Raw genomic sequence first — 27,916 nt, 5'->3', positions numbered from 1 at the left:
AAACAAGATTATGGGGAGGGTGTATAACACCTAAAAATTTAGTGGCTAAAAGACAATAAAAACAACATTAACCTCATTTTTAAACAGAAAAACATATTTTAAGCGATTAATCATAAAATGCAAACTGTAATCAATAGCATTTATTTTCCCTTTTTGAGGAATTGAACAGTAGACATTACTTTAGCAACACAGGCTGGTATGGACAGCTGCTACTTACACATTACTTCATGCTTTTCAGTGTCCGTGTTAAGCTCCCGCTCTTAGCAGTCATAAAAGTAACACTCCCTGCAACATTTAACATGTAACACCAGTTTCAGTTTGCATGCATTTCTAGGTTGAGTGACATCTGCAGGCATTGCACTGGAGAGTGTGTGTAAATTTGATCATACTTGTGAAGAAATGAAATGTTAAATGTTGCATGAGTAATCAATGAACTAGATATTACTTTATTATAAAATCTAATCCACTATAGGAACACACATCAACTTTTGTTTTATTAAACTGATAAACAAGTTTCATTTGTTGAAATATATTGACTCTCCCTCCTCCTTCATTACACATAAAGGCAAATTTCCTATGAGGTTTCTGTTTTTTCTTGAGTACTCCAAGCAAGTTTAAATAAAAAGTAATGAAGATGTCTCATTGTTTTCTTCAGGAGAGCTCATCTGAAGAATAAAACTTTACACACACACACACACACACACACACACGAAAAAAAGGAAAAAAAAAACAAGAAAGACTGCAGTCATTATTTAAGATGAGCATGAGGCACAAATTCCCAGAACTTTAATTGTGTTCCCTTTAAGATAAGTTATTTTAGAAATGAAAGACATGTGAGGCTCCTTAAGGTTAAGTGTGGAAATGGTAATGGCTGCCATGATTGTTAGGTATCTCTAAAAGTAGCTCTACAATCATCTGATGATCCAAACATCACAAGCATATAATAAATTTCAAGTTTCTGGCACTGCAACGCTGAGTGTGATGCAAACAAGAAAGCTATTTTCTGGTGTTTTGATGTCTTATTCTTGATGTTCAAGCAGAAAGTGTCTACTTTCATTTGATGCAATAAGCAGGTCTATGAACTTGCAGTGATGAAGGAAATCCCAAGTTACAAGTACACACACACAAATGGCTCCATATAATAAATATATACAGCAAATAAAATTATTACATACAATAAAAAACCCTTCAACCCCTGCTTACAATGTGCCAAATCTAATCATAAGTTTTTTTTCAATGATGATATAATCTATTTGCTTAAAGGTCAAGCCTCGTGATACTATCCACTGCTTTAAGAATTAACACATTGACCTGAATCCAGGTTAAACAAACATACAACAAATATTAAGGTCAGTAAAATAGATTCAAGTCATTGCAATTTCATTTTACACTTGATACGTTTTTGTTTCTATTCAGGATCAGTTTTACTTCAGCATGAGTGTTACACACTAAAATGTAATTTTACATTTTAAACTTAAAGTATTACCTTTATTGAGTTTTCAGTTTTGGAAAGGTTCCCATCCAGTATCGTATACATATATACATATATGTAAGCATACATTTAAGTATATATATATATGTATATATGTAAGTATGTATCTATGCCTTAAGAAAAATGAGAAGTCAGAATAATCAGCATGAGGTTTTCTACCAGTCTTAATTCCCAGCCTATTTCTTTCCACGCAGTATTTTATTATCATAGCAAATTATCCAGACCACATCTTTTGGATGAGCCAATCATAGAAGCTAAATCTCAAATGCTATTCTGAAGAAGTGTGGAGTAAATAATTTTGGTAATCTGTAAGATGGCCGCATGCAGTGTATACTGTATTATAACAGCACCAAACCCTTTATAAAAGCCAAACACTCCTTCCTCCTGCTTGATGGTATTTATACAGTCTCTCATGCCCTCATACTGCGTATTAATCGGAAGTACTTCATAGCCAAGGTCTGTATTGTCAATTATTGTGCGTGTTCCTTGAATATGAAGGCGATGCAGAACGGTTTCCAATGGGTAAAGTATAACGTCAGAGCAAAGGCTGGCAGCAAAGTTAGCAATAAGTTCTGGAAAATAAGCATCCAACATACTCTGCATGGGGCTAGTACTCTCAGCAAGGTGGCTATTATAGGTCTTTCTCTTCAGAATTAGGAGGACAATCTTCTGAATGATGGAGCTGATGATGTAATGAAGAACTCCATGCAGCACTGTTGGGAAGATCAATGAGAGCAGCGGAAGCAGGCGTTTGCTGTGAGGCACTCCTAAGCCTATCACTCTTCCAATTCCTTCTTTAACACATTCCAGGATGCCAGTGTTATCTCGAATTATCTCACTCTGAAACAATAGTGATAGAAAAGGTACAATTTTATTAAAAAGAAAAAATAAGATTTGTTACAACTATATGGTTATTTTGCCTGCTTGTGTATTTGCACCATGTGTGTGCATGGCTGCTGAGTCCAGAAGAGGTCAGCAGATCCCCAAAGAACTGAAATGCTGACAGTTGAATCCAGGGACTAGAGAAATGACTCAGAGGTTTAGAGCACTAGCTGTTCTTCCAAAGGTCCTGAGTTCGATTCCTAACAACCACATGGTAGCTCACAGCCATCTATAAGGAGATCTGGTGCATAATGAGATCTTGTGTCTATGTATACATAATAAATAAATAAACCTTGAAAGAAAGAGAGAAAGAAAGAAAGAGAGAGAGAGAGAGAGAGAAAGAAAGAAAGAAAGAAAGAAAGAAAGAAAGAAAGAAAGAAAGAAAGAAAGAAAAGGAAGGAGGGAGGGAGGGAGGGAGGGAGGGAGGGAGGGAGGAAGGAAGGAAGGAAGGAAGGAAGGAAGGAAGGAAGGAAGGAAGGAAGGAAGAAAGAAAGGCAGGAAATTGAATCCTGGTCCTCTGGGAGAGCAGTTCTTTACCACTGAGCTCTCTCTGCAGGCCCATCAACTTTAACATTTTTTTAAATCATAAAAGCAGGTTTTCTGAATATAGCTCTTAGGCAGGTTTACTGGTCCCAAGGAATAAGGGCAGGGAAGTTGCCATGGGAAGGGAGACCAGAGAGGAAGGGGAAAAGAAAGAGAAAGAACATATGCTTGCAGAAAGAAAGAAAATGCAGAGAGAGTAACATTTTTAAATTGCCATAGAAAGTACTATTATTAGATCAGTTTGAGATAAATGTAGTGACAAAAGAAAACAAACATTCATGATTTGCCAACTTCAGTTTTGGGTTGTCCCCCCCCCCAAAGAAAGTATCATAAAGAGACAGCAATGAGCAGGACAAGTACCTTCAACCACCTAAAAGTCCCTTTGGCACCCCACCCAACAACACAACCCTTTTTACCTATTCCCTATCCACAGAACCAGTCCATGCCATATCCAACCTTTCCACCCATCTGGAGCAACCTCCACACTCCAGGCTTAGACCAGGAAGCATATCCTGTATACCAGACCCATCCCTTCTTGTCTGCTTGACTCCATTCTATCCAAACCATTTCCAAAATCAAGGCTGAACCTGCCACCACATCCTCTCTTTTACCTAAACCTACTCTATCCATATCAAACTTAGAATTAAGAAAAGAAGTCCACATGAACAAATCTCACTGCAAAATTTCCATAATATGAAGATCAAGCCAGTATCTTCTCTCTAAAACCTACCAGTCCTGTATAACTGTTTGTCAATACAAATTACCTAGATAAACCCAAGGATACAGAATTTATAAGAACAATCACAAAATTCATCAAAGATTTCAGGATTTAAAGAAGACACAAAGAAATAGCTCAATAAAATTAAGAAGAAAGAGATTAAAGAGAACAAGCGCCTTAGTGATGCCCAAGAAACACAAACGAAGTTGACAAAAATGATGAAGACAATCCAGGACTTAAGAATAGAATTTAAAAAGGAAATAGAATCTTTGAAGAAGACTCAAGCTGAAATGAAAATGGAACTGAAAAACCCAACAGCCCAGCTGAAAAAACTCACAGGAAAGTCAGACCAAATAAGCAAAGAGTATGGAGTTTATTTTAAATACTGGGAAGGAACATACCAGAGATGTGGAATACCATGAAACAAACCAAATCTACAAATTATAAGCATAGATGAGAGAGGACTCCCAAGTCAAAGGCATAGATCTGATCTTCAACAAAAATCACAGAAGAAAATTTCCTCAAAGTAAGGAAAGATACCCACATACAAATACAAGTGCACAGAAATCCAAATAGACAGGATGTGAAAAGAAAATTAGTTAAAAGAGATAATACGTAAAAAAGAAAGTATATCGAAAGCTGAATGAAAAAAAAATGCAAGTCACATATTAAGGAAAATCTATCAGAATAACAGCTCAATGGAAACTTCAAAAGCCAGAAAACTCAGAAGCAATGCATTCCCAGTCTTAAAAAATTATGCCTGTCTACTTCTTGCCACACTGATCATGGACTCCCTCTAAAACTGTAAGCAAGCCCCCAATTAAATGCTTTCTTCTATAAGTTGCCTTTGTCTTAGTGTCTCCTCACAGCAATAGAAAAGTAGCTAAAAAAAAAAAAAATGAGCATAGCAGAGAGACTGGAAAGAAATACAAAGTCATAATCACCAAATAACATAATATTGAACACAACAACACCAAAAATCAACACAGCAACCACAATGCAGCCAGTCCTGATGAGACCTGCCTGATAGACTAGGATCATATGGAAGGGGAGGAGGACCACCTCTATCAGTGGACTGGGGGAGGGGCAAGGCAGGAAAGAGTGGGGGAGGGTGAGATTGGGAGGGGATCAGGGAGGGTGCTACAGCTGGGATACAAAGTTAATAAATTGTAATTAATAAAAATAAATTAATAATAAAAAATAAAATAAAATTTTAAAAAAGAAAAAATGAAATCGTGAACTTTGCAGGAAAATGGTTAAAACTAAAAAAGATCTTATTGACTGAGGGGACCCAGACCTAAAAAACAAAAACAAAAAAAACAAAAAAAAAAAATCATGTTCTCTCACAGTGGAGGCTCCGAGTTCCAAATCTTCAGATGTGAGTACATATCCAGTAGTAACTACAGAAACCAGGAAAGTAAAAGGGGACCACTGCCAGGGCAAGGGGGTTGGGGAAGAACAGAGAGGAAAGCAGAGTATAAGTGATCTGGTCAGGAAAATGGGAAAGAGGGGGCTCTACAGGAAGGGGAAGGAGGTCAATACAGAAGGAGGTATGCAAGTGATCTCATCATGGAAATAGGAAAGGAGGACTATTTAGGAAGAGGAGAGAGAAGTACATACAGAAAAAGGGAGAAGGTAAAATAATAATAAGGATGTCTAAAAAAGTTTTAGGAATCATATTATCTTTTTAAAAAACCTGTAATACACAGAATTATATGTATAAATATACATATAAGTTAAATAAACTTTGTCATCTTGCCTGGCAATGCTCCCTCCAAGAGCCAAAGATCACCTAGCAGAAACCCAAATTCCAGACATGAGAAGTTCTCTTAAGACTCTCAAAGCATACAACTGATTGCTATTGCCCTTAGTTGCCTTCCAAAGGTGGAAGATAAGTTCTGATTGCTGAAGACTTCATGCATTTCAAGAATAGGGCCCAGAGATGCCTGATCTGAAAATTGGCCTAAACACCTCCTCCCAGAAGAGAAGCTTTCATGGTACCTGATTTTGCCATACAAGTGCCAAAGGAAGGAAGCAATCAACAGTCCTACCCGGGTAATTCCAATGAAGCACAACAATAACATGGCAAGATTATCTTAAGGGTTTAGTAGTGGCATGCATACCTTGGTGGTAACCAACAGCTCTTTAGCTGGACTTCAAACCTGCTTAACAAGAAGGAAACCAAGCCTGGTACTGGAAATCTAGCCAACTACTCATATGTGTCATGATCTTGGAGCAGAACCTATAACCACCACTTTACTAAACCAGCATGATCTCTAAAAACAACTGAAACATTTGTCCTTACCCTCAGATAAATATAGTACTCAATCCTTCAGAAAGAACTATCTTTTGCATTAGATGGCGACCATTACAGAAAACCACAACAAATAAAAGCGTAGAGTTGTGGAGCCCAATCCCAGTGGAAGGATACATTAATAAACCCCTCCTATGCCTAAGGTTCAGTAAACACTGCAGAAGATGGGGTAGAAAGATTGTAAAAGCCACAGGATCAGTGACTTTGTTGTGAGACTATGTCTCCTAGCAATGTCAGAAGCTACACCGATAAAGTCTCACCAACCTGACTACCTAAACAGGAGCTGAACAAGTAACACCAACAGAAATGCCAAAGTGGATGGGGGAAAGCCCATGAGGCCTCAACCCTATAAAAGGAACTACAGGCAACTAAGGAATGCTAAGAGTGGAAGAAATAGTCTTCTTCAGAGAAGCACACCAATTAGTTATCCAATACCAAATCGTCAGTCCTAAACACATACATATGCATATCATGTAGACTGAGCAGGTCACATTTAGAAACGTATGTCTGTCTATACATATACATATTTGAATGTAGCAACACATAAAGGAGGCCATGACTTTGAAAAGGAGCAAAGAGGATATATGGGAGGGTTTGGAGAGAAGAAAGGGAAGGAAAAACAATGTGATTATATTATATTCTCAAAAATAACAGAAAAGGAAAAAAAAAAAAGACAGGAAAGAAGTGGAGAGCCATTCTTGGTGCAGAAGTGAGATACAGTGGAAGAAGCGGAGAGCCTGACTGATCTGTTTTAAATAAACTCCTTAGAACGCCCACAAGCAACAATCTGTAAGGAGATAGTAGAAAGTGTTTAAAGATCCCTGAAGTGTCAATTTAAATCAAGTTCTCTCACTTACTGGCTGTGTAACAATTGTTACTATAAACAACTTCTCCTAAGTATCAGTTCAGCATTCTATAAAAATGGAAGATAGTATAAACTATCACTTATACAGTTGTTCTATAACAGCTACCTGCTATTATAAGCATTCCACCCTGCCTAAAACAGGAAGATATTCAAACTATCTTCAGGAAGTCCCTGAAACTAACCAGTCTCTATGCCCCTCCTTGCCAGAATAAACCCAGGCTTGGTAGCATATCCCTGTAATCTCTGTACTTGGGAGATGGAAATGGGAGGTTCAGAAATCAAAGTTATCTCTGACTCTAGCAAGTTTGAGGACAACCTGGAATACACAAAGACTTATCTCAAAAAAGGATCAGGAAGCTGTTGGTCAAAGGTTCTAGCAAGATAAATGAAAAGGTACTGCTTTACTAAGTTGAATGGTCACATAGCAGATATTCTGCATATCAAATACTTACAGTATCATTTATAACAGGAGTAAAATTACAGTTATGAAGTCGCAGCAAAATAATATTATGGTTGGGGATTACCATATGAGGAACTATATTAAAGCATTAAGAAGGTTGAAAACCACAGTATAACGTAAAAGCTAAATTCCTACAATACACTATAATGTATCATAATTGGCCCTTCTTACTACTGTAACTATTTTACCCCTACCTTAGTCAAAGCCAGTCCTTTCAACTCATCAAAACAAGGTGATACAATCCCACTTAACAGTCTTTGTATTTGTTTTTCCTCTGCTCAGCATATTCTTCAAAATCACCATGTCTTTCTCGGGCTTAGACCTTTACTCAAGTATCACCTTCTCAGTGAGGCTTCACCTGATTGTCTTTCAAAAATATTAAATGCCCCTCTCTACCCATGACATACCATCCTTGCTTTGCTCTCTGTAACACATCACTTCTTACAGACTTTAAATATGTCTTATTTATATCTATCCTTTCCACAAGCTTTGAAGAGCTACAGAAGGAGAGAATTTTTGTATTTTTGCTACTGTATTACATGAGTCTATGACTCTCTCTGATACACATTGTTTCTGAATAAACATCTGGTGAATTAAGAAAAATAAATTTACTCCAACTAAGGACCATGCATGGAGAGGACCTAGAACCCCTGTTCAAAGGAAACCCATTGGCTGCTCAGTTTCCAAGTGGGTTCCCTAGTAAGGAGTACAGTGGCTGTCTCTGACATGAACTCAGTGGCTAGCTCTTTGATCACCTCCTCCTTTGGGGTACAGCCTTGCCAGGACTCAGAAGATGATGATTCCACCAGCCTGGGTGAGACCTGATAAGCTAGGGTCAGATAGAAGAGGAGGAAGTCCTCCCCTATCAGGGGACTAGGGAAAGGGAATAGGGGGAGAAGAGGGAGGGTACATGGGGCTGGGAGGCGACAAGGGAGGGGGTTGCAGCGGGGATACAAAGTGAATAAATTATAATAAATATATAGATAAAATTAAATTAAAGAAAAATAAATTTAAAGAAGATAAGATGATGGAGAGAACAGGAGCTCCACAAGAACCAAATATATCTGGGCACAGGGGCTTGTCTGAGACTGATTCTCCAACCAGGGACCATGCATGGTTATAACCTAGAACCCCTGCTTGGATGTAGCCCATGGCAGCTCAGTATCCAAGTGGAGTTTCCTAGTAAGGGGAACAGGGACTGTCTCTGGCATGAACTCTATGGCTAGCTCCTTGACCTCCCCAGCCCCGCATGGGAGGAACAGCCTAGCTAGGCCACAGAGGAGGACATTGCAGCCAGTCTTGGTGAGACCTGATAAGTTAGGGTCAGATGGAAGGGGAGGAGGACCTCCCCTATAAGTGGACTTAGAGAGGGGCAAGGAGGAGATGAGGGAGGAAGGATGAGATTGGGAGGGAATGAGGGAGAGGGCTATAGCTGGTACACAAAGTAAATAAACCATAATTAATATAAAAAAATTTTAAAATTATAACAAAAAAGATAAGATGAAAAAACAACGTCAATAAAAACTTTGATGTAATACTATACTGACAAGTCTAAAATTAATTATAGAGAATCAATATGGATCCTTATATCAGGAAGGGACAGAACTACTATAACTTCAAAACACTAACCTTGCAAGTACACATAGACTGAACTCACAGATACTGGATAAAGGATTAATCACAGGTAAGTAGGTTCTACCAAGGGCTTCAAACAGTGGTTCTTCTAGTGATCTACATATCTTCAAGAAAAAAAATTACCTCTAAGAGGTCAGGGGCTCCCTACAAGAACACAGCACCACAGATGACACTGTAATGCACAAATCAAGAGGGAAGAGTTAGGTTTCCTGGCTGGGAGAAGGGACAATCAGGCACCTGTTGATGCTCCAAAGGCATGATAGGCTATTAGCTATGCAGAATCAAGGCCAAGAAGTAAAACATACCTAAAAACTAGATTTTGAATCAAGATGAAGATAGCAAATTAGTACTGATGAAAAGACAGAGATGAGAGTTAGTACTGATGAAAAGAGAGGGTGATGAGGCTGCCGGAAGAAGCTGAGTCTGAGAAGAAGACTAGAACAGACAAGATCCATAGGAGTAAAGAGCTTTCCTAAGACCTGAGTACAGATGAAAATCAGGGAGGGCCCAGGGTTGAGTCAGGTACAAAACAAGAAGTGATGGAAAGCAAAGGAGGCTACTGAGAGAAAGATGTTTCTCAGGGCAGAAACCTGAGAAAAGAAAGAGAAGCTTTTCAATAAAAACAAAGAAAGTGAAAAGGAGAGCAGGGCACTAACACATGAGACACAGAGGACAAACAGCAAGTACTGTGTTAAAACAGAGACAAGAAAAAAAGGACACAGAGAAAATCTAGGAATACTTACATAAATACAGAAATCAGTTATTAAAATGCTATTTCCATTATATAGAAGATAAAATTACAATTTAAAGATGATTTGTTTCAAAGTGTCTAAAGTCACAGTTCTAATTTAAGCAGACAAATGTGTCTTTGGCAAGTTTGTCCAAAGCTAAAACCTCTTTTCTGATATAACATGTTGCTTATATATTTTTCCTTAAATTATTATCTTTCGGATAGTTTTTTTTCCTTATCTTTACAATGAGACTACTTCATAGACTTCTAACTCTGTGAACTACATGCCATCCAAGTGCAGGAGGACAGGCAAATATGTTTGGATCATAAGATATTAATTTGAGTTAACCAAAGTTAGTTCTAACAGCAATAGCAAAATCAGAGATTAATGATGTACTGGGGACAGAAAATTAGGAGACGATAACATAAAAAAATAAAAAATAAAAACTAGAACGGCAAGGCTAGCCCAACAAGCAATTTACAGGGCAGGCACTAATACAGATGGGAAACATATTCTTGAAGATCGAATGCTGGAAACAAAAGACAAACCGTATAAGCACTTTCAACTTAAGGTCTTACCTGTGAAATACGTTGATGTTAGAAAATTTAATTCTATGTGCCTGAAGCGCCACCATGTGGTTAGTAACAGTAAAACAACCAGGCAGAATCTAAATGCTAACGAGAAACTCCCTAAGCTTTGTATTTATTTGTATTCAGCCAACACTGAATGTTCCTTCAGAGGGATGCTTAAGAAGAATGCTGTTTATTAACTACAGGTACGATCTACTCACTGTTAGGATGATTATTTCTTATGCTCAGACAATTATTGGTGTACTCACTATGATAAGCCATTAAGTAATTTAAATTGTTCTTGGGGTTTTATATTCAAAACAAGTCACAGTTTGGGTTCTCAGAAACCTGAATAAAGAGGAGAGTTATGTATGGAAAAAGAATAATAATTAAACCATAAGTGTGAGTTAAATTTTCAATGGAAATATTAGACCAGTGATAATGTGTAATAAATTCATGTAACTATGAAGTAAACACTTAAAATCAGACATACACAGTGTACTGAATATTCTAAAAGTATTTAACAGTACATTTACAATGAAAGAACAGCTCACCTGTACTGTTTCAATCAGACTTGCTGAATAAAAAGGCATGGCCACCATATATGTTAGGCTGCAGAAATTAAACCAAACAACAAAACAAAATGATTATAATGAAATTTAAGATTTTTTAACGTATTCATCTAATGTGCCTTCAAACACAGAATTATCTTTTTAAATTTTCAACTATACTTTAGAATTACTAATATTAATTCAGAACACTGAAACACAGAGTACTTTATTGAACAGAGACAGAAATAAATAGTAATAATAATACAAAGACAGTCTGCCAAAACAAAAAAGCCTAGATTGTACTGTTAGCAGAATGTAATTCATTTATGATTAACTGTGTGGCTGGCCATCTACCTGCATATAACTAGTACTGCCTGAAATATGTTTCTGAACCTTTTGGATAAACAGCTGTTCTCCAGTCTGGTGTTTTAGTGATATCCAAGCAAAAATGCTTTATGCTATTGTCCTATTATCATTTTCCACCTCTACATTTCTCATCAGCAGAACTAAGCCAGACTGTAACCAATGTTCCCTTTTAACAAAATAATAATAATATTGTACAGCTTTCCAAAGTTGTTTCCTCATCAATATGGTTAAATTATAACTTTTCAAGCCTGCAAAGTAGTTACTTGAAATCATTTCACAGGTGGGACGAACCTAACCAGCACCCTTAGGGGCCAGGTGCTGGTGGGTACTGGCCTCCAAGGTTAATGGAACATCAGTAAGTAATTATGTGCTGGACTGTCCCACAGAGGGAGCCAGCAAGCTAGAGGATTTCCAGGTTACAATCTTCAAATAAATAAATAAGAATAAGCTTCTAATCTGTAAAAAAGTTACTAGGTGCCTTTAGATTACACTGTTATGTGACTGTCGTTTTGAGCTTGCTCTTTACCAAACACATACATTTGTATCTCTAATTACTAATAAGACACAGGTTTAGTATTTCTTTTATGAGAAATGCTTAGGATCAGATATGTTTCAGATTTGGGGATATTTGCATATAAATAACTAGGTATCTTGGAAGTGAGACCCAAGTCTAGATACAAAATTAATTTATGTTATACTCACTTTACACACAAAGCCTAATCGTATTTTCACATAGTATTCACATAGTATTTTCCACGTGGCTATAATCTGACACCTCATTCCTTATCAGACAAAATCATGTTCAAGAAATTTAAGACATGTGGCATGTCATGTTGATGTTCAAATTATTAAGATTTTGATGTATTTTGGGTTTCAGATGTTTGGCTTAGGGATATTCAACCCACAGTTGTAATTTTTTTTTTAATCTGGGTTAAGAGACTTGGGAGATCACAGATGGTGACGGGCTTGCCATATAAGCATGAAGACCCCAGCGTCCGTATCTAAAGCTGGGCACTGTAGCATGCATTTGTAGTATCAATGCGAGGCAAACAGAAACAAATTTCTGCAGCTTGCTGGCCGCACCGCCTAATCAGTGACCCAGACAGCATTCCAGTTGATTATCTGATACCAAATGATCATTTCTATAAACATATAATATAAGTAAGATTATATGGCCTGAGAAGGTTGTATTTATGTGTTTAGAAATATACACATGCACTAAGTAACATCAATTTTTAAAAGGCAATGAATTTGAATGAGAGCAAGACAGGGGTCTCATGGGAAATGTTAGAGAAAAGGGAAGAGGGAAATGATGTAACTATGTTCTAATCACAAAAACAGAACCACCTTCAAACAAAAAATAAGGCTGATGGCTCCTGAGGAGTCTCTGGCCTCCTTGCATTCACCCCACTCAAGAACAAAAGAAAAAAGTTGAACCACAACCTGTACCTTTCAAACGCCTAAGAATTATTTCAAACACCATGTGTATTTCAGGATCTTATCCCTACACCTTATGTTACTTGTTCCTCAAAGATCTAGTCTTATTACGCTAACTTCCTTCACTATATTATGAATAAGTTTATGTTTTTCAAATCTAACACCAAAAAGCTAATAGGAGGGCTGGAGTTAAAAATCACTGGCTGCACTAGGTTCAATTCCCAGCACCTACATGGTAGCTCACAACTGTCTAAGACTCCAGTTCCAGGGATTTGACACCCTTATAGAGACATGTATGCAGGCAAAATGCCAATGTACATCAAATAAAAATAAGTAGCCTTAAAAAAAAAAAAAAGCTAATAGAACGTTCTAGTAACAATGTCATTTTTAGAACTTACCATTTTAGTAGAAGGTGTTCACCAATTTGTTTAGGATTCCATTTGTGTGACACCTCCCTAAAACATAAAAATAAATGTAAATTAAACAAAAATTATGTTTAAAATATTTTGAACTAATTTCTTAAGCAGTAATAAATTTCTATTTTTGTTTTAATCTGTAGGTGGATTTTCCTTTCTGGACATACTTCTGACAACTGTGGTGGTTCAAAGAGAGAAACAAAGTGATGACGTGTCTGCCAGCAGAGGGGACTGCAGGGAAAAGCTGTAACTGACTATATGATGGCTACTACTGTGTCAATGTGACAGATGAGAAGACTTAGGAGACAAACCTCCAAGCATGTGTAAGGAAGTTTCAAGACTGGGTAGATTCATGGGCTAGGATCCTAGACTGAATGAAAAAGAGAAAGTCAGCTGAGCGCCAGCATGTATATCTCTGCTTACTAATTAAGCACAAGGTAGTGTACTTTTGCCAGACGTGCTTAGGACCAGCTGTGTTTCACATATATATCCCCTCCGTTCTCAATAAGAAGTAGGGCTAGTGCTCTGATAACTGATCATGTGGCTCTGGGCCTTTGGAACTAGTCTGTCTATTCCACTTTCTTCTCTTCATCTTTCTCCTCAGCCAACTTTCCACATTTACAATGTTATTTGCCTACAGTCCTAAAACTTAACTGTAACCACAAACCAAAACAAATATCATCATTACAGGTACTGAATTTTACCCTGGTACTAAACTGAATATCCTGCACTTTGCTAAACTTCTTATAGACCTCTGTGTTTGGGGGGAAGCCTCAAAAACAAAGTATCTGGCACATCTGTACTTTCAAACACACTCTATGACATAAAAAGCAATAACAAAGATTAAAGTTAGCCAAGCATAGAAGCTCGATTTTTCTTTATTTTTTTATTAATTATAGTTTATTCACTTTGTATCCTAGCTGTAGCACCTTCCTTCATCCCCTCCCAATCTCACACTCCCCTACTCTTCTCTTCCCATGCCTCTCCCCTAGTCCTCTGATAAGGGAGGTCCTCCTCCTCTTCTATCTAACCCTAGCCTATCAGGGCTCATCACAATTGGCTGCATTGTCTTCCTCTGTGGCCTGGTAAGGCTGCTCCCCCCTCAGGGGGAGATGATCAAAGAGCAGGCCAATCAGTTCCTGTCAGAGACAGTCCCTGTCCCCATTACTATGGAACCCACTTGGATACTGAACTGCCATGGGCTACCTCTGTGCAGGGGTTCTAGGTTATCTCCCTGCATGGTCCTTAGTTGGAGTATCAGTCTCAGAAAAAAAAAACCCTGTGCCTAGATTTTTTTGGTTCTGTTGCTCTCCTTGTGGAGCTCCTGTCCCCTCCAGGTCTTTCTATCTCCCCCTTATTTCTTAAGATTCCCTGAACTCTACCCAAAGCTCGATTTTTAAAGTATGAGTCAAGTAACTTTAGCTGGCCACATGCAAACCTGTATTAAAGGAATTCTGAGAGTACATGGTCCTCTGAAGACAACATATGGAAAAGCTTGCTCTTAGCTTTTTGCCTTTTCCCTTACAAATATTACATCCCAACACTGAATAGATGTGCAATACCAGTGGCTATATCTTCAACTAACTCTCTTTCTTAACAATGCACAATAACATATCCTAACTTGAGATAACTAAACTAAAGCTAACTTTAGATAAATAACCCAGAACTATCCAAAGCCTGTAACACTACTATGGGTTCATGCAGAAAACATACTACAGAAAATTGGTCACGCCGAGAGCTGCCGACAGATTAAAGCTGTTCGCTACAGGTGGCGACCCTTTCATACCCTGCAAGACGGCCTTGTTGCCGAACTGCGTAGTTGTAGGACATTCACCGTGCCAGTCTCCTCAGGGCTTTCTGCAAGTCCAGTGCTGTCTTTCCTACAACAAGCAATGACTGAATCTGACCCACAGAAAAGCAGCTCAGTCATTTCCCTACAAGCATCTACCCCTCTCTCCCAGTGTATATAGAATTACAGCTTACAACCTTTGTCTTCTAGAAACCATGTCATGGATCTTACCACTCGTTTTGTTTTGAGAGTATCACTAACTATACCCTTCAACTACTGCTCTCACCATGCCCACACATGGTACAGATATACAAGTTGTCCAGGAATTTACTCTGGTCACTTCATAACTTGTGTTCTACAATTCTTCATTAGTTGAATGTCATTGAATCTCATACTCTGAATGCTACTTTACACAATACTCAAAGCTACATCTATGCTTCAATAATTTCTGCAGCATCATAATCCACAGTTCCAACCATCTTTCAGTCATGTCCCCCTGTGCTGTTTTGAATGAGAATAGGACCCACAGGCTGAAATATCTGAGGATTGGAAGGTATGCAGCCTTTTTCGAGGAGGTGTTACTGGTGTTAGTGCTCTCCCTCTCCCTCTCTCTGCTGCACGCTTTTGGATCAAATGTAAATCTCTCAGCTACTACTGCAGCGCCATGCCTGCCTTACTGCAGCAGTGCTCTTGCCATGATGGTCCCAGACTCTACTACCCTCTAGAGCCATGAGCCCCAAATTAAATGCTCTCTTTTATAAGTTGCTGTGGTCATGTTTGTCTCTTCACAGCACTACAAAAAGAACTAAGATAAACCAAATAGGTCTGGCAAAAATCTCAAACTCTATTTATTGAAACTTAAATTCCTTATCTCCTTTTCTAACTTATTCTTAATGAATTCTCCACCTTGGTTAGCATTTCCATTAAAAAAAAAAACAAACCTCAGCCACTGCTCACAATTCACTTCTTGATACTATTTCCAGTCTAACAACAATAATACCTAGCATGCCTTCCTAACTCAGCGCTTTGTTCTAATGGCCCTAATGTGGTTAAGATTAATATTTAGCTCTCCACAGCCAGTCAAAACTAATACTTTTACACTACCTCTTAGGAATACCCTTGATCAAAACACATCAAGACACAGATAAAATGTTTGATTCCAGGCCCACAGGAGATAAGTCATTACAAAGACACAATCAGGGAGGGAGAAAGAGGACTTGATTTGGATATGACCTACATAAACACACATACAACTAAATCAAAGAATAAATAAAAAAGGTTTGAAAAAGACAATGCTCATTACTTTAGCATCTTCGCTTCTTCTCACTTGCAAGCACACCCTGCTTCTTTCTGTCTAATGCTGTCAAAGCTCCATGAGACTGGGTATGCTGCCACGTTTCCTTGGAAGAAGCTACTTTCCTGCCCAGTCAATTCTTACTCATAATTCAGACTCTATCTCAATTGTCAGTTATTTTTTGAAATTCTTGCCACTAACTCCAGGTAAGTATCTCTGGGAATGTGAAAGGGGTTTATTTAATCACACAATGTACTATAAGCAAATGAGCTACTTACAGGAGTTGTTCACACTTCTTTCTGTTACTTAGCTGGCAGTTGCTGGTACACAGCAGGAGGAATGGAAGGCACATTTCACTCAAGCACACACTTGCTCAGCAAGGTGTAATTAATACAGTAGTTGTTCTGTCCTCCCTTCTCTGAACTATTTCACACAAGTTTTCAGATTCAAAATATTTGCTTCCATGTTTGATAAAAATCTAATATAAAACTAATATAGAAAAAGGGCTACACATGTACCTCGGTAAAGGTGTAAATTCACTAATTATGCCTTCTGCTCCAAGTGTAACTCCTTGGACAATAAATGTGCTTCCCATTCCTTTCCAGAGGGCTCGTGGTCCCTAAAATCAAAACAAAAACAATAAAAAAGTTCTGTTAGTGCCTAATATGGAACACAGAAATTCTTAATGGAACTTAACATTAAAGGTTTGCTGATGTTTCCTAACAAGGTGTTATTCTAATATAAATCGTACAGAACTGTAATTAATTGGATTTCTACCACTTTGTTCTTTTTCTTTTGAGACACACTCTCACATAACCAAAGAGGGCCTCAAAGTCCTGTGTAGCTGAGGTTCACCTTCAACTCTTGATTCTCCTTCCTCAACCTTTCAAGTCCCAGGATCCCAAGGCATGTACCATGACAACAGCCTCAACTGTTGATGTTTCATGACAGCCTAAGTTAAACCAAGACAAACACTCCATTTAATTAAGTACTCCAAAATGATTGGTCAGCATATTTAAAAACCTCATGCACTCTATAGTCAACTCCCTACTAGTCTAGATGCCTCCATGATCTAGATTTATCTTAACTTTCATATTTCCCCACCTTCACTCAGCCATACCCATTAGCACCATTTTTTCCTTATCTGCTGTAGTTCCTGTTTCCCTCAGTAGCTCCTACATGATACTTCTGTCCAAATCACATATTTTCCATGCTTCCTAGCTAATCACCCAAAGTTCTAAAATTCTCAGCCTCTTATAAATCTATGTTCTCTTTTTCATGTTATTCCTTATATACATCAAACACTATAAGAGCACAGTTTCCACTTCAATAACACCGGTGGTATTGTTATTGTCATTATTAATCTATGTTATTAGTGAATGAGAAAATAAAATATCAACAGTGTAAAATTAGATAAAATATAGTATCAGGAGATACTCTTATGTATCTATATTTTATATACTATAAATGTGTTTCTTTTTCATCCTAGTCTCCAGCATGAGCTTTCATCTTCCATTCTCCAGGGACAGCTTAGCATATAACAGAATATCAGTGTGCATAGAAAGATGTACCATTTTTTTATTTGTTCATTTTTTAAAGATTTATTATTTATACAGTATTCTGCCTGCGTGCCAGAAAAGGGCACCAGATTTCACTATAGATGGTTGTGAGCCACCATGTGGTTGCTGGGAATTGAACTCAGGACCTTTGGAAGAACCAGTGCTCTTAATCTCAGAGCCATCTCTCCAGCCCTGTTTTTCCACTTTTAACAGATGTACCTTGAACCATTAAAAAAAAAAAAAAAAAAAAAAAAACTACCCAGAGATACCTTTTTATTTGTTAAGGGCTCCTGGCATTTTGCCACAAAAAATGTATCACTGTTACTTTACTAGAATTCTCTTTCTAGATATGGTAATTTCTTAGTTCACTGATTTACATGCTCCCTCCTCTGGTTTTTCAAGACAAGGTTTCTCTGTGTAGCCCTGGCTGTCCTGGAAATAGCTCTGTAGACCAAGCTGGAAACAAACTCAGAGATCCATTTGCCTCTGTCTCTGCCTCCCAAGTGATGGGATTAAAAGGGCTGTGCCACCACCGCCCAACTATCTTGGCTCATTATTATGTGCAATATCACAATATGATACCCTTGCATATACATTTTTACACATGTACACAGACATTTATGTGGAAAAGTTATTAGAAGTCAAATATTCCAGTTTTGATACAAACAATCCATTTGTTCACAATGCTCTTGTCACTCTAAAACAGTGATTCTCAACCTTCCTAATGTTGGATTTCTTTAATACAGTTCCTCAGGTTGTGGTGACCACCAACCATAAAATTATTTTCAATGCTACTTCGTAACTGTAATTTTCACATTGCTAAGAATTACAATGTAAATATCTGATATACAGAATATATGACATACAACCCCTATAAAAAGAGTCATCTGACACTGCCCCAAGGGGTCAGAACCACTGCTATAAATCATTAATGGTTCTTCTGTAGTTTTTGGGATAAAATGTGCAGACCATAGAAGGCCCTTTATGATGCTGCTTATTTCTCTTTTCACCTTCTCTTACCATCAACCTCTGGTAGCAACAGGTACTATTATACTGCATTATATCTAGTTCCCAAAATTAAAACCCCTCTTTTCCTTTTACCTTTGTACATCAGCATATAAAACCATTACTCAATATTAAGAAGCAGCTTTTCTAACAAATCAATACACAAGTATGCAAGTCAGTACCTCTTTATCAGCCATTTTCCCACAGTGAACATACCCTGTGTTCAATGTCTGTGTGAAAATCAATCTTCACTGTAAACAGATTAGAAATGTTTAACTGAGGGGGAAGACCCACCCTCAAGATTTACAGCATCATTTCTTTAGCATCAAGAGCTACAGAATGGGCTAAAATCTAAGTACCAGCATTCATGTTTCTCTGCTTCCTGACTATGGACTCAATGTGATCGGCTACCTGGAGCTCAGGCCTCCATGTCTTCACTGTCATGATAGATATCGTTTCAAATTTTGAGTCAAAATAAACCCTTCCTTCCTTAGATGTTTTTGTCAGGTACTTTGTTATAGCAGTGAGAGAACTGGTGAGTATATCAGTTGGTGTTGTACCTCTCATCTACACACTAATCAATACCTTATAGTTCTCATACTGAGCTACACAAACTGTATACAATCTTCTCCTGACTTTTTTTATTTGTCTCTATGACTAAATTGTAAATCTCTTGATTATGTTTACCTTACCTGTTGAGAACTTAGCATAGTTCTTTGCATATCTGTTGAATTAAGAGAAATTCTGGAAGACTCAAAGAAGAATCCTTACTTTAATGCTTAACAAGTTTAAATATATAGCTTTAATAGAACAGATTCTCACCTGAGTTTTATTGAAGCTATACATAATGTTGACAATTGTAAACGGAGTAAGATGATAATGCCGAGCATGGTAATTAACCTGTAATAAAATACAACATTTTTGTTTTGTCACAAAATAATAAGGCCATGAAAATCTAAAGGTCAGCATAACCAAGTTAGGTTTTAAAGTCAAATAATAAAGACTTCAAATAAATATTAAGTGCCGTGCATACAGTGATATAAATGTAATATGCTGACTAGTATATAAAATACTAGTAATGCATACTATAAAAAGGATCTCGCTGTTTGAAAAGTAAGGTTTGTAAGCTCTGGAAATAAATTTCACACTCGTACTCATTCTGGCCAAGCATTTTTTAAACTATAGCTTACAATTAATGGAAAAGTCATGAATAAGGAAACCATGTCAAAATGATGTATACTGGGTCATAATGTAGTATCACCACAATTTAAATATCTACAAATGAATTTTACTGTTCGGAGGCATCTACAAATGCCAATGCTACTTAGGTAGTTATTTTTCTATGCATTCTTATTTTTCAGTGACAAGTAAAAACAGATTAATGTGTACTGATTTATATTGTCTTAATATTATGTGGGAAAATTATTCTGCAAAGAATTTAAGTTACTTGATAGCACCTACTACAATGCAAGTCAATAACTGTTGAGAGCTCCAGTACTCTACCAGAGACTTGACAAGTTCAAAATATTTCCTTAATTTTACTCAGGCACCATTTGCCTTTTTCACTATATTGATAACATGCTATGAGTATAAAGACAAGGGTGAATAAAACTACTGATTCTTTACAATGATTCAAGGTAGCAGCATCAATTGTATTTTTCTATTATATTCTTCATCACAGGTATACGGGAAGGAAAAACAATCTTCATTTAAGAGTATCCTTGGTGAAAAAGTACAAAGGGCAATTATATGAAATCCTTATCTATCAGTACATATCACCTTTCTAATTAACATTTTGTGTGTTACATACAGAAGATACTTGTAATGAGGGAAAATTCTTACATGATAGATTTGCAACCTACTTAGCTACTTTTTATCACAGCCATCATCTTTTTTCTTTTATAAAATACCCTGCCAACTATTATTTTCACACCTGGGATACACATCTTCCCCTTGCAGTACTGATAGCTAAACCTATGGCCTATTATGTGCTCAACCATTCACCCTATATACTCAGACCAAACGTGTACTTGTAAATTAACAAATTACACTTGTTTTTCGTTTTGTTTTGTTGTTTAAAAAAACATTCTCAGAGCATTTGTTGTCAACTTTTTTCCAAGTACAAGGCAGAAACACCTTAAAAAGATTTAAAACCTTGACTCTGGCCAAGGAAAACATAGGGACTACATTTTAAAATCTTGGCATAGGCAAGGGCTTTCTGAAAAGGACTCTGATAACTCAGGAGCAGAAATAAGGATGGCAAATAGGACAGCATAAATTAAAAGGCTTCTGTTCAGCAAAGTAAACAACAAAAGAGCCTAAAAATGTGAGATATCAGACAGAAAACCAGAATGTAAACAGAACTAAAAAATTAAACACCAAACCCTCAACAATTCAATCAATAAGTAAGCAAAGGAAATAAAGTTCTCTAAAGAAAAAAATTACAAATGGCCAAAAATATACAAAAAAGATGCAATATCATTCTATATCAGAGAAATGTAGATCAAAACCATACTGAGAATAAAAATTTGAGTTTATATGTAGGTTAAAAAAAAAAAAAAAAAAAAAAAAAAAACATACTGAGATTCCATCTCACCTATACTAGAACTGTTATCATGAAGAAAATAAACAAAAACAAGTGCTGATGACTATGTGAGGAAAAAGAACTCTCATCTAGTACAGCTGTTGAGGGAAGCACTACAGAGGTCCTTCATGAAAACTAAAACCACAACTACCGCACAAACATGTACACACACAGAAGAATATTATTATGTAGCCATGAGAATAATATGTTGGAAGGAACTGGAGATCTGACTCAGCAAAATAAGCCAGACTCAGACAAATACCATACGTTTTCTCATATGTAAAACATAGGGTTGTTGTTTTTTTTTTTTTTTGTAAACTAAAGAAATAAAAACAAAAGACATGAAAGCAGGAAGTATACAATTAAGGAATAGGAAGGTGACCAGTAGAAAGTGGGAGAAAAGACAAGGTAAGGTAATGAGTACAAGAAAAACCAAAGGACATGGATTACATGTATGAAAATGTCCTAATTTTGTATAAAAATTTTATGTAATTAATACATTTTAATAAAATATAAAAAATAATTCTGGGAATGTATATCTCAGTAATAATATTCAGTGACTAAAGATTTCTTGTAAGATAATTGGTTTTTGAGGTGAAGATGAATTTTGGTATGTTTAATTCAATGTTTTAGAATCTGGGAACCTAACTGATTCAACATTTTTCAAATAACTAATAAAGGGTGATAGAGAATCATGTGGATATAAATTACAATGCATTTCAATGTATCATAAAACAATGCGGACTTTTTAACATAACAGGTTTAATATTTTTAAGTTGCTTCAGAGTTCACACTGCACATAGCCCTTGAGAAACCACCACTTGTGTGTCTCAGTGTTAATTTCAGAAGGCACATTATCTGAAAAGAATAAAAATACTCCTACTTTCAAGGACATCAAGTGTGGGAGGCTAAATATTCTTGTTTCTTTCAAAACAACATTACATAATAAACTGACTGCAGAAGCAGATGCAAGAAGCTGGTTCCTATTACTCCAGACAGTAAAGACATTAAAAACATAAATATTATAAAGATGATGTAACTATCTGATGAATGGATTATTATTTTAATAAGTTAGATCAAAATTACATGAGTTTTAATTTCTAAAATGGTGAACACTGACAGATATGACCCAGATAAGCAAAACAACTTCAGAATCCTGATAACTTTTAAGATTTTGAAGAGGTTTTATGACTAAAAACTTGGAGAAATGATATATTATACATTTTTGAGCATTTCACATAAAATAAGTGTGTACAAGATTTCATGTCATTTTCTCAGAATTCTGTGCTTCGAAGTAGAATTAGGTTTGTCTCAGAAATACAAGAAATTTTATTTACCTGACATTGGCGGCGTAAAACAATGCAAGGATGGGCCAGTACATTTTCTGTAAAGAGACTATACAAAAATAATTTACATGTGTGTATGTATACACAATATGTCTGTATACAGATTTTGTTTATAACATACAAATATCTCAAGTTATTCTTACATTTTCACAATTGAGAGAATTTAATACCTGCTCATCAGCAAATGATACGAACAGTAAATTCAGTATAAATAAAACCTAGATCTACAAACTTGTAGATGTGTAATATTAGCTACAGTACAGAGATGAAAACAGATCTCTGAATGTTTAACTTGAGAAATACTATATAATTTAAATTCTTTTCAGAAAATGTCCTATGAAGAAAATTCTTATGTGAAGAGTCATTGCTTTCCAAGATCCTCATTCAAGAAATTTTTATTTTGATGTACTTGGTACTTCAGTTATAGGATTTTCAACGACCATATTCATTACTTCTTTATGTATCAAATATGTCTTTTGAATAGGTTTCCTGAAAAATAATTATAGCTATGGGCTTAAGCTCTAATAGTGACATATGGTTCATATCTATATATATATATACAAACATTATAAAAAATGGCATAAAGCTTTAAGAATAAAGAACTTGGCTAAAAAGATTAGTAGAATGTGAAATACACATTTTATCTATGCTGACACTTATATCTCTGAGGTTTTAATACCCACACAAGGTCAAGATATTTAAAATGATGAATGCCATTCTGTTATGAAGGAGAAGCAAGGCACAAGTCCAATATTTATGAATTTTTATTCATAATACCATAAAAAAGACTGATAAATGTTCTTAGCTATAAAGGAGGTTGCCCACCAAATGGTAACTGAAAACAAAAATCAACCCTCTACACTACAAAAATACCTGGGTACCACACCACTGCAATGTTTAGGGAAAAGTTCAGCACATTACACGTTGAGAAAGAAGATTGCATTCCATTCTGCTCCGGTACACTTATCAAAGTTACTACCTCATTCAATACAAAATTACTTCGTGTTTACACAATGGAATGACTGGGTCCTACCTCTACTTGAAAAAAATCAAGTTATACATTCTAAATGATGAATTCCTACAAAGAAGTAAAATGTTAATAAAACCTAAAGGAAGAAATGCTAATCATTTAGTATTAAAGGGAAAACTCTAAGTAAAAAAATCTTTAGAATAAACATTACCTTGCAAGTCCAATACCAAATCCAGCAAATCTATTCAACTGTTCTAAAATAAAACAGATAAGATTACTCATAACCAATATTTATATTTACTATGATACCAGGATACAGTATATGAGCAATATGCTGTGTAGTTAAACCTTGAATGCAGATGTGGTATTGGGAAGCAATTTCAATAAGTGACTGGTATAGGTTATGGCAAGTTCCAGGGTATGGACTTCTTAGAGAAGCAACTGTTCTTTCATTCCAATGGACTGTTGTCACAAAGGCTTGTAAGCTGGGGTATTTTTATTTTTTTACATTAATTTTTTTATCCACTTTGTATCCCCTCTGTAGACCCCGCCCTCATTCCCTCCCAATCCCACCCTCTCTCATCTCCTCCCATGCGCCTCTCCAAGTCTACTGATAGGGGAGCTTCTCCTCCCCTTCCATCTGACCCTAGCTTATCAGGTCTCATCAGGACTAGCTGCAAAGTCCTCCTCTGTGGAGGAGCAGCCTTGCCAAGCTGGGATATTTCTAAGTTGTGACTGTTTGAAAAATCTCTGCCGGGTATGGTGGCACACACCTGTAATCCCAGCACTCAAGGAGACAGAGGCAGGCAGATCTCTGTGAGCCTGCCTGGTCTACAAAGCAGTTCTAGGGAATCATATGAAAGAAGGGGCGTTGGTATGACTTGGAGAGGACAGGAGCTCCACAAGGACCAAATATATCTGGGCACAGGGGTCTTTTATGTGACTGTTTCTCCAGCCAAGGACCATGTATGGAAATAAGCTAGAACCCTTGCTCAGATGTAGCCCATGGTAGTTCAGAATCCAAGTGGGTTTCCCTAATAAGGGGAACAGAGACTATTTCTGACATGAACTCAATGGCAGACTCTTTCACCTCCCTCTCCCCTCCCCTCCTAGGCAGGAGCAGCCTTGCTAGGCCACAGAGGACATGCAACCAGTCCTAAAGATACCTGATAAGCTAGGGTAAGATGGAAGGGAGGAGGACCTCCCCTATCAGTGGACTTGGAAAGGGGCAGGGAGGAGATGAGGGAGGATGGGATTGGGAGGGAAAGAGAGAGGGGGCTATGGCTGGGATACAAAGTAAATAACCTGTGATTAATATAAAAATTTAAAAATTATTTTAAAAAAGGAAAAAAACTTTACTGCATAAATGGTAACTTTACAACAGTTATGCCTGTGTTTTGAAACATCTCATTTATCCCTTCCTTCAAAAAAAAGTTTCCCAGCACTATTCCGGGACCAGTACAACACAATGAAACAAGGTAACAGACAAAAGCTTAATTGCATGATGCTGATCCTCCCTCACCTCTTTATGTACTTCCTAATAACTAGTATCTTCCAGTTCAAACATTTCTGAACTTCCAAGTAAAAACTGAGCAATGAGTATCACGATTACTTACAGAATGTTTAATACTTAATGATACAATTAATTAATACTTAATGATACAATTTGTCATTCCCAGAGAACAGTCAGATATTTTCATTTTAAGCATAAAACAGACTTTAAACATGCAGTGTTGCAACTGAAGTTCTCTTACAGGCCACTGCTTACAAAGTCAAGGTGTATCAGTGTTTCTAAGTCTTAAGTGGAAGTTTTAGGTCAGGAGAAGAGAAGGAAAACTACAGGGAGGTGTGGATTCGGTATCGAAAATCAGAGTTCCCATGGTTAAAAGGTTAAATGAAGGAAAAGAATAATTAGAATAATTATCATGCTGTGCATGTTTACAATAGCATACTATATTCACTTTATTTAGCTCTTTCGACAAATCTTAAAGAGATGAAAAACGAAGGATCAGGGGAAAAATTTAAAAAAACTAATGATTGGTGGAGCCAGGCTCCAGCCCCAAACTGACGAGGTTAAGAAAAAAAAAAAAATCATCTTTCCAAAACACAGCTAATGAGTCAATTAACTAAATCAAGAAACTCCACCTGCCAAAGTGCAGCAGACAACAGTAATCTAAGGTCTCTCTTCCCTGCCTCGGGCCATCGGTGGTAACGCCCGTAGCACCCGCAAACACTCCTACCCAAGCATCCCAGCCTACGCTGATGTCACCTAGCGCGCTGAGCCCCGAGCACAGAGAGCTTGCGACAGAGGCTCGGTTCGGGGCAGAGGACGAAAGGAGGGCAGAGGGTGTGGCAGCGTGTGCAAGGACCTAGGCGGGCCCTGCGCGCGCTTCCGGAGTCCGCCGGCCCACCCGCCCGGCCGGGCCCCGCACCCCTCACCGCTGCTCGGGCCGGGCCGCGGGCCGTCGCCGCCGCCGGGAAAGGGCTCTTCCGCGGGGCCCTCGAGCGTCGCGGGCGCGGACGGCACGCCGTACGATGGGCTCTTGTCGCCCCAGTGCAGGTTGCGGCTGCCCGGGATGTCAGGGGGGGTCGTCACCCAGTGGCCCAGCTCCGTCCCAGAACCGAAGGAGCGTGCGTGGAAGGAGCCGCCAAAAGCCGGGTCTTCCCGCACGCCCCCCCGGTAGCCCAGGCCGTCGAAGCCGTCAGGGCGCCGCGGATGCATTTCGGACGGGCGGACGAGGACGAGAGAGGCCGGCCCGCGGAGCCCAGGCCTCCACTGCGTCCCCGCCGCGGCCGCTGCACGTCAGAAGACTGACAACCGGAAGTCACGACGGAACCCGGAAGTCCTGTGAGCACGTGACTCCGCCCCTAGCGCTTCTTTCCCAGCTCGGTTGCTAGGGAGACGCGGTAGCGGATTTGGGCTGGAAGAGGAAGGATGCTTGCCGGGAGATTGAAGATGGGCCCCCTGCTTGCAGGGATGCTGAGGAGCCGTGCAGCAACCCCAGATTACCTCGGCCTGTTGCAATACGCCGACTCCCCTTCACCCAGGTGCCTCACCCTGCCCAGGGGAGCCCTGCCTGAGGGCAAGAGTAGCATTCAGTCTAGCTTTGTCTGCCCCTGTAGGGACCACCAGAGCAGGTATTAGCAAAGTTCAAATGAAGAACACACCCGTGTGAATACATACTGCCCGCCGCGACACAGGAATCAAGTGTTTCAACTCTTCTAATGCAACTAAGAACCGTTTTCTTTTTTCGGATGTGTCTAAATTGGGTTACTGAGAACACAGCGTGGTCACTAAACACTACCATCCCCCCATCAAGACTTCTGTTGATTCCCCCCACTACCTGTTTTTATTAGCTTCTTGGGATCTTGAGGCTGGGTGGCTCTCGTTAGATCTGAGTGAGTTTTGCATGGCTTCTTCCTGAGCCGTCTTCCCAACTGAACGCTAGAATCCAAGGCGGTTCAGAAGAGAACCCTGACGTATTGCCCTCAAAAGCAAGGGCCTTCGTTTAAAGGGATAAACAACTTTTTGGGGCAACTTGACGTTTTTTTAAATTAAGTTATGTCGCGCTTTAGTAAAAAGTGAGGAATCTCTTGAGTGCTAATATCGAAGCATTACTGGACATGGCAATAAAAGAATTTCTTTTCCTTGACTTGCTGAAGGGAAGAACTTGGCTCTCAGGCAGTAAAGATTTCTGTATGTTTGATGCTGTGTTTTAAGGAATATAAGGAAAGGGACAGAGAGGGAGTTTTAATACACAAATGTTGCACTTCACAATTTCTCATCCTCGAAAGAGAAGAGAAAAGAAAATGAACTATATACCTCAGAAGCTAGCTGAGGGAGAAACAAATCCATAAAAGTCGTTACTTTCAAATTACAGCTGTAATGCATTATATTCTTCCTTTTTAAAAAATTGGAAGAGAATATTTGCGTTTTTTATGCAGTGAGTTGGAAGGCTTTCTAATCCAATACCAGATCTAAAAACCATTTAAGTAATTAGAAAATAGGAGTAGTTTTTCTGTAAATTTTAAATTTGGCAAATTTAAAAATCATTGTAATCAACATGAAAAGATAAATGACAAACTGGAAAAATGACATTTTATAATAAATTAGACAATGGATTATTGCTCAACAAAGAGCTTTTGCCAATAAATGACAGTAAATCGATTATGAATATGATCAAAGGATATGAAGAGGCTATCTAAAAAGGAAGCAAGTGAATGATCATATAAAACATGTCGTCCAGTAATGAAGGCATTTTATGTGAATAGTCACCTTTCATCTGCTAAAATGGCAATCCTGGCTAGGCATGGTGGCCGAGAACTTAGAAGGCTGGACAGGAGGATTGCCAGGAGCTCCCAGCCAGCCTGGATTACAGGGTGAAACCCA

At 37.9% G+C, this 27,916-nt stretch overlaps 1 protein-coding gene across 3 annotated transcripts; it reads right to left on the bottom strand.

Moving 5' to 3' along the window:
• Window positions 1–125: 125 nt before the first annotated feature.
• Slc25a46 (solute carrier family 25 member 46) lies at window positions 126–26,978 on the bottom strand. Of its 3 annotated transcripts, none has more exons than XM_060377519.1 (8): window positions 26,871–26,978; window positions 23,738–23,780; window positions 22,548–22,605; window positions 19,449–19,526; window positions 16,581–16,681; window positions 12,962–13,018; window positions 10,764–10,821; window positions 126–2,332 (listed from the first exon to the last, which is right to left on the bottom strand). In XM_060377519.1, the coding sequence occupies exons 4-8, from the start codon at window positions 19,470–19,472 to the stop codon at window positions 1,754–1,756; spliced, it is 819 nt and encodes a 272-aa protein (XP_060233502.1). In that variant the 5' UTR covers window positions 19,473–19,526; window positions 22,548–22,605; window positions 23,738–23,780; window positions 26,871–26,978; the 3' UTR covers window positions 126–1,753. The 3 variants fall into 3 exon arrangements, with proteins under 3 accessions (XP_060233502.1, XP_021499066.1, XP_060233503.1); XM_021643391.2 differs by lacking the exon at window positions 26,871–26,978 and adding an exon at window positions 25,966–26,354; XM_060377520.1 differs by lacking the exon at window positions 26,871–26,978 and adding an exon at window positions 25,966–26,117 and having other exon boundaries at window positions 23,738–23,775.
• Between the last annotated feature and the right edge of the window lie 938 nt (window positions 26,979–27,916).

The sequence above is a fragment of the Meriones unguiculatus genome, chromosome 2 (assembly GCF_030254825.1).
Source record: "Meriones unguiculatus strain TT.TT164.6M chromosome 2, Bangor_MerUng_6.1, whole genome shotgun sequence".
Lineage (NCBI taxonomy): Eukaryota > Metazoa > Chordata > Mammalia > Rodentia > Muridae > Meriones > Meriones unguiculatus.
This window is presented reverse-complemented; position numbering and strand designations above follow the sequence as displayed.

Excerpts from the sequence above, each read along its gene's own strand:
- Slc25a46 (XM_021643391.2), bottom strand. The coding sequence starts at position 26,248 with ATGCATCCGCGGCGCCCTGACGGCTTCGACGGCCTGGGCTACCGGGGG. Across the intron at positions 22,606-23,737 it reads TTTGGTATTGGACTTGCAAG|TCTCTTTACAGAAAATGTAC; the intron begins GTAATGTTTATT and ends ATTTTTGTATAG. Across the intron at positions 19,527-22,547 it reads TTTTACGCCGCCAATGTCAG|GTTAATTACCATGCTCGGCA; the intron begins GTAAATAAAATT and ends ATTTTATTACAG.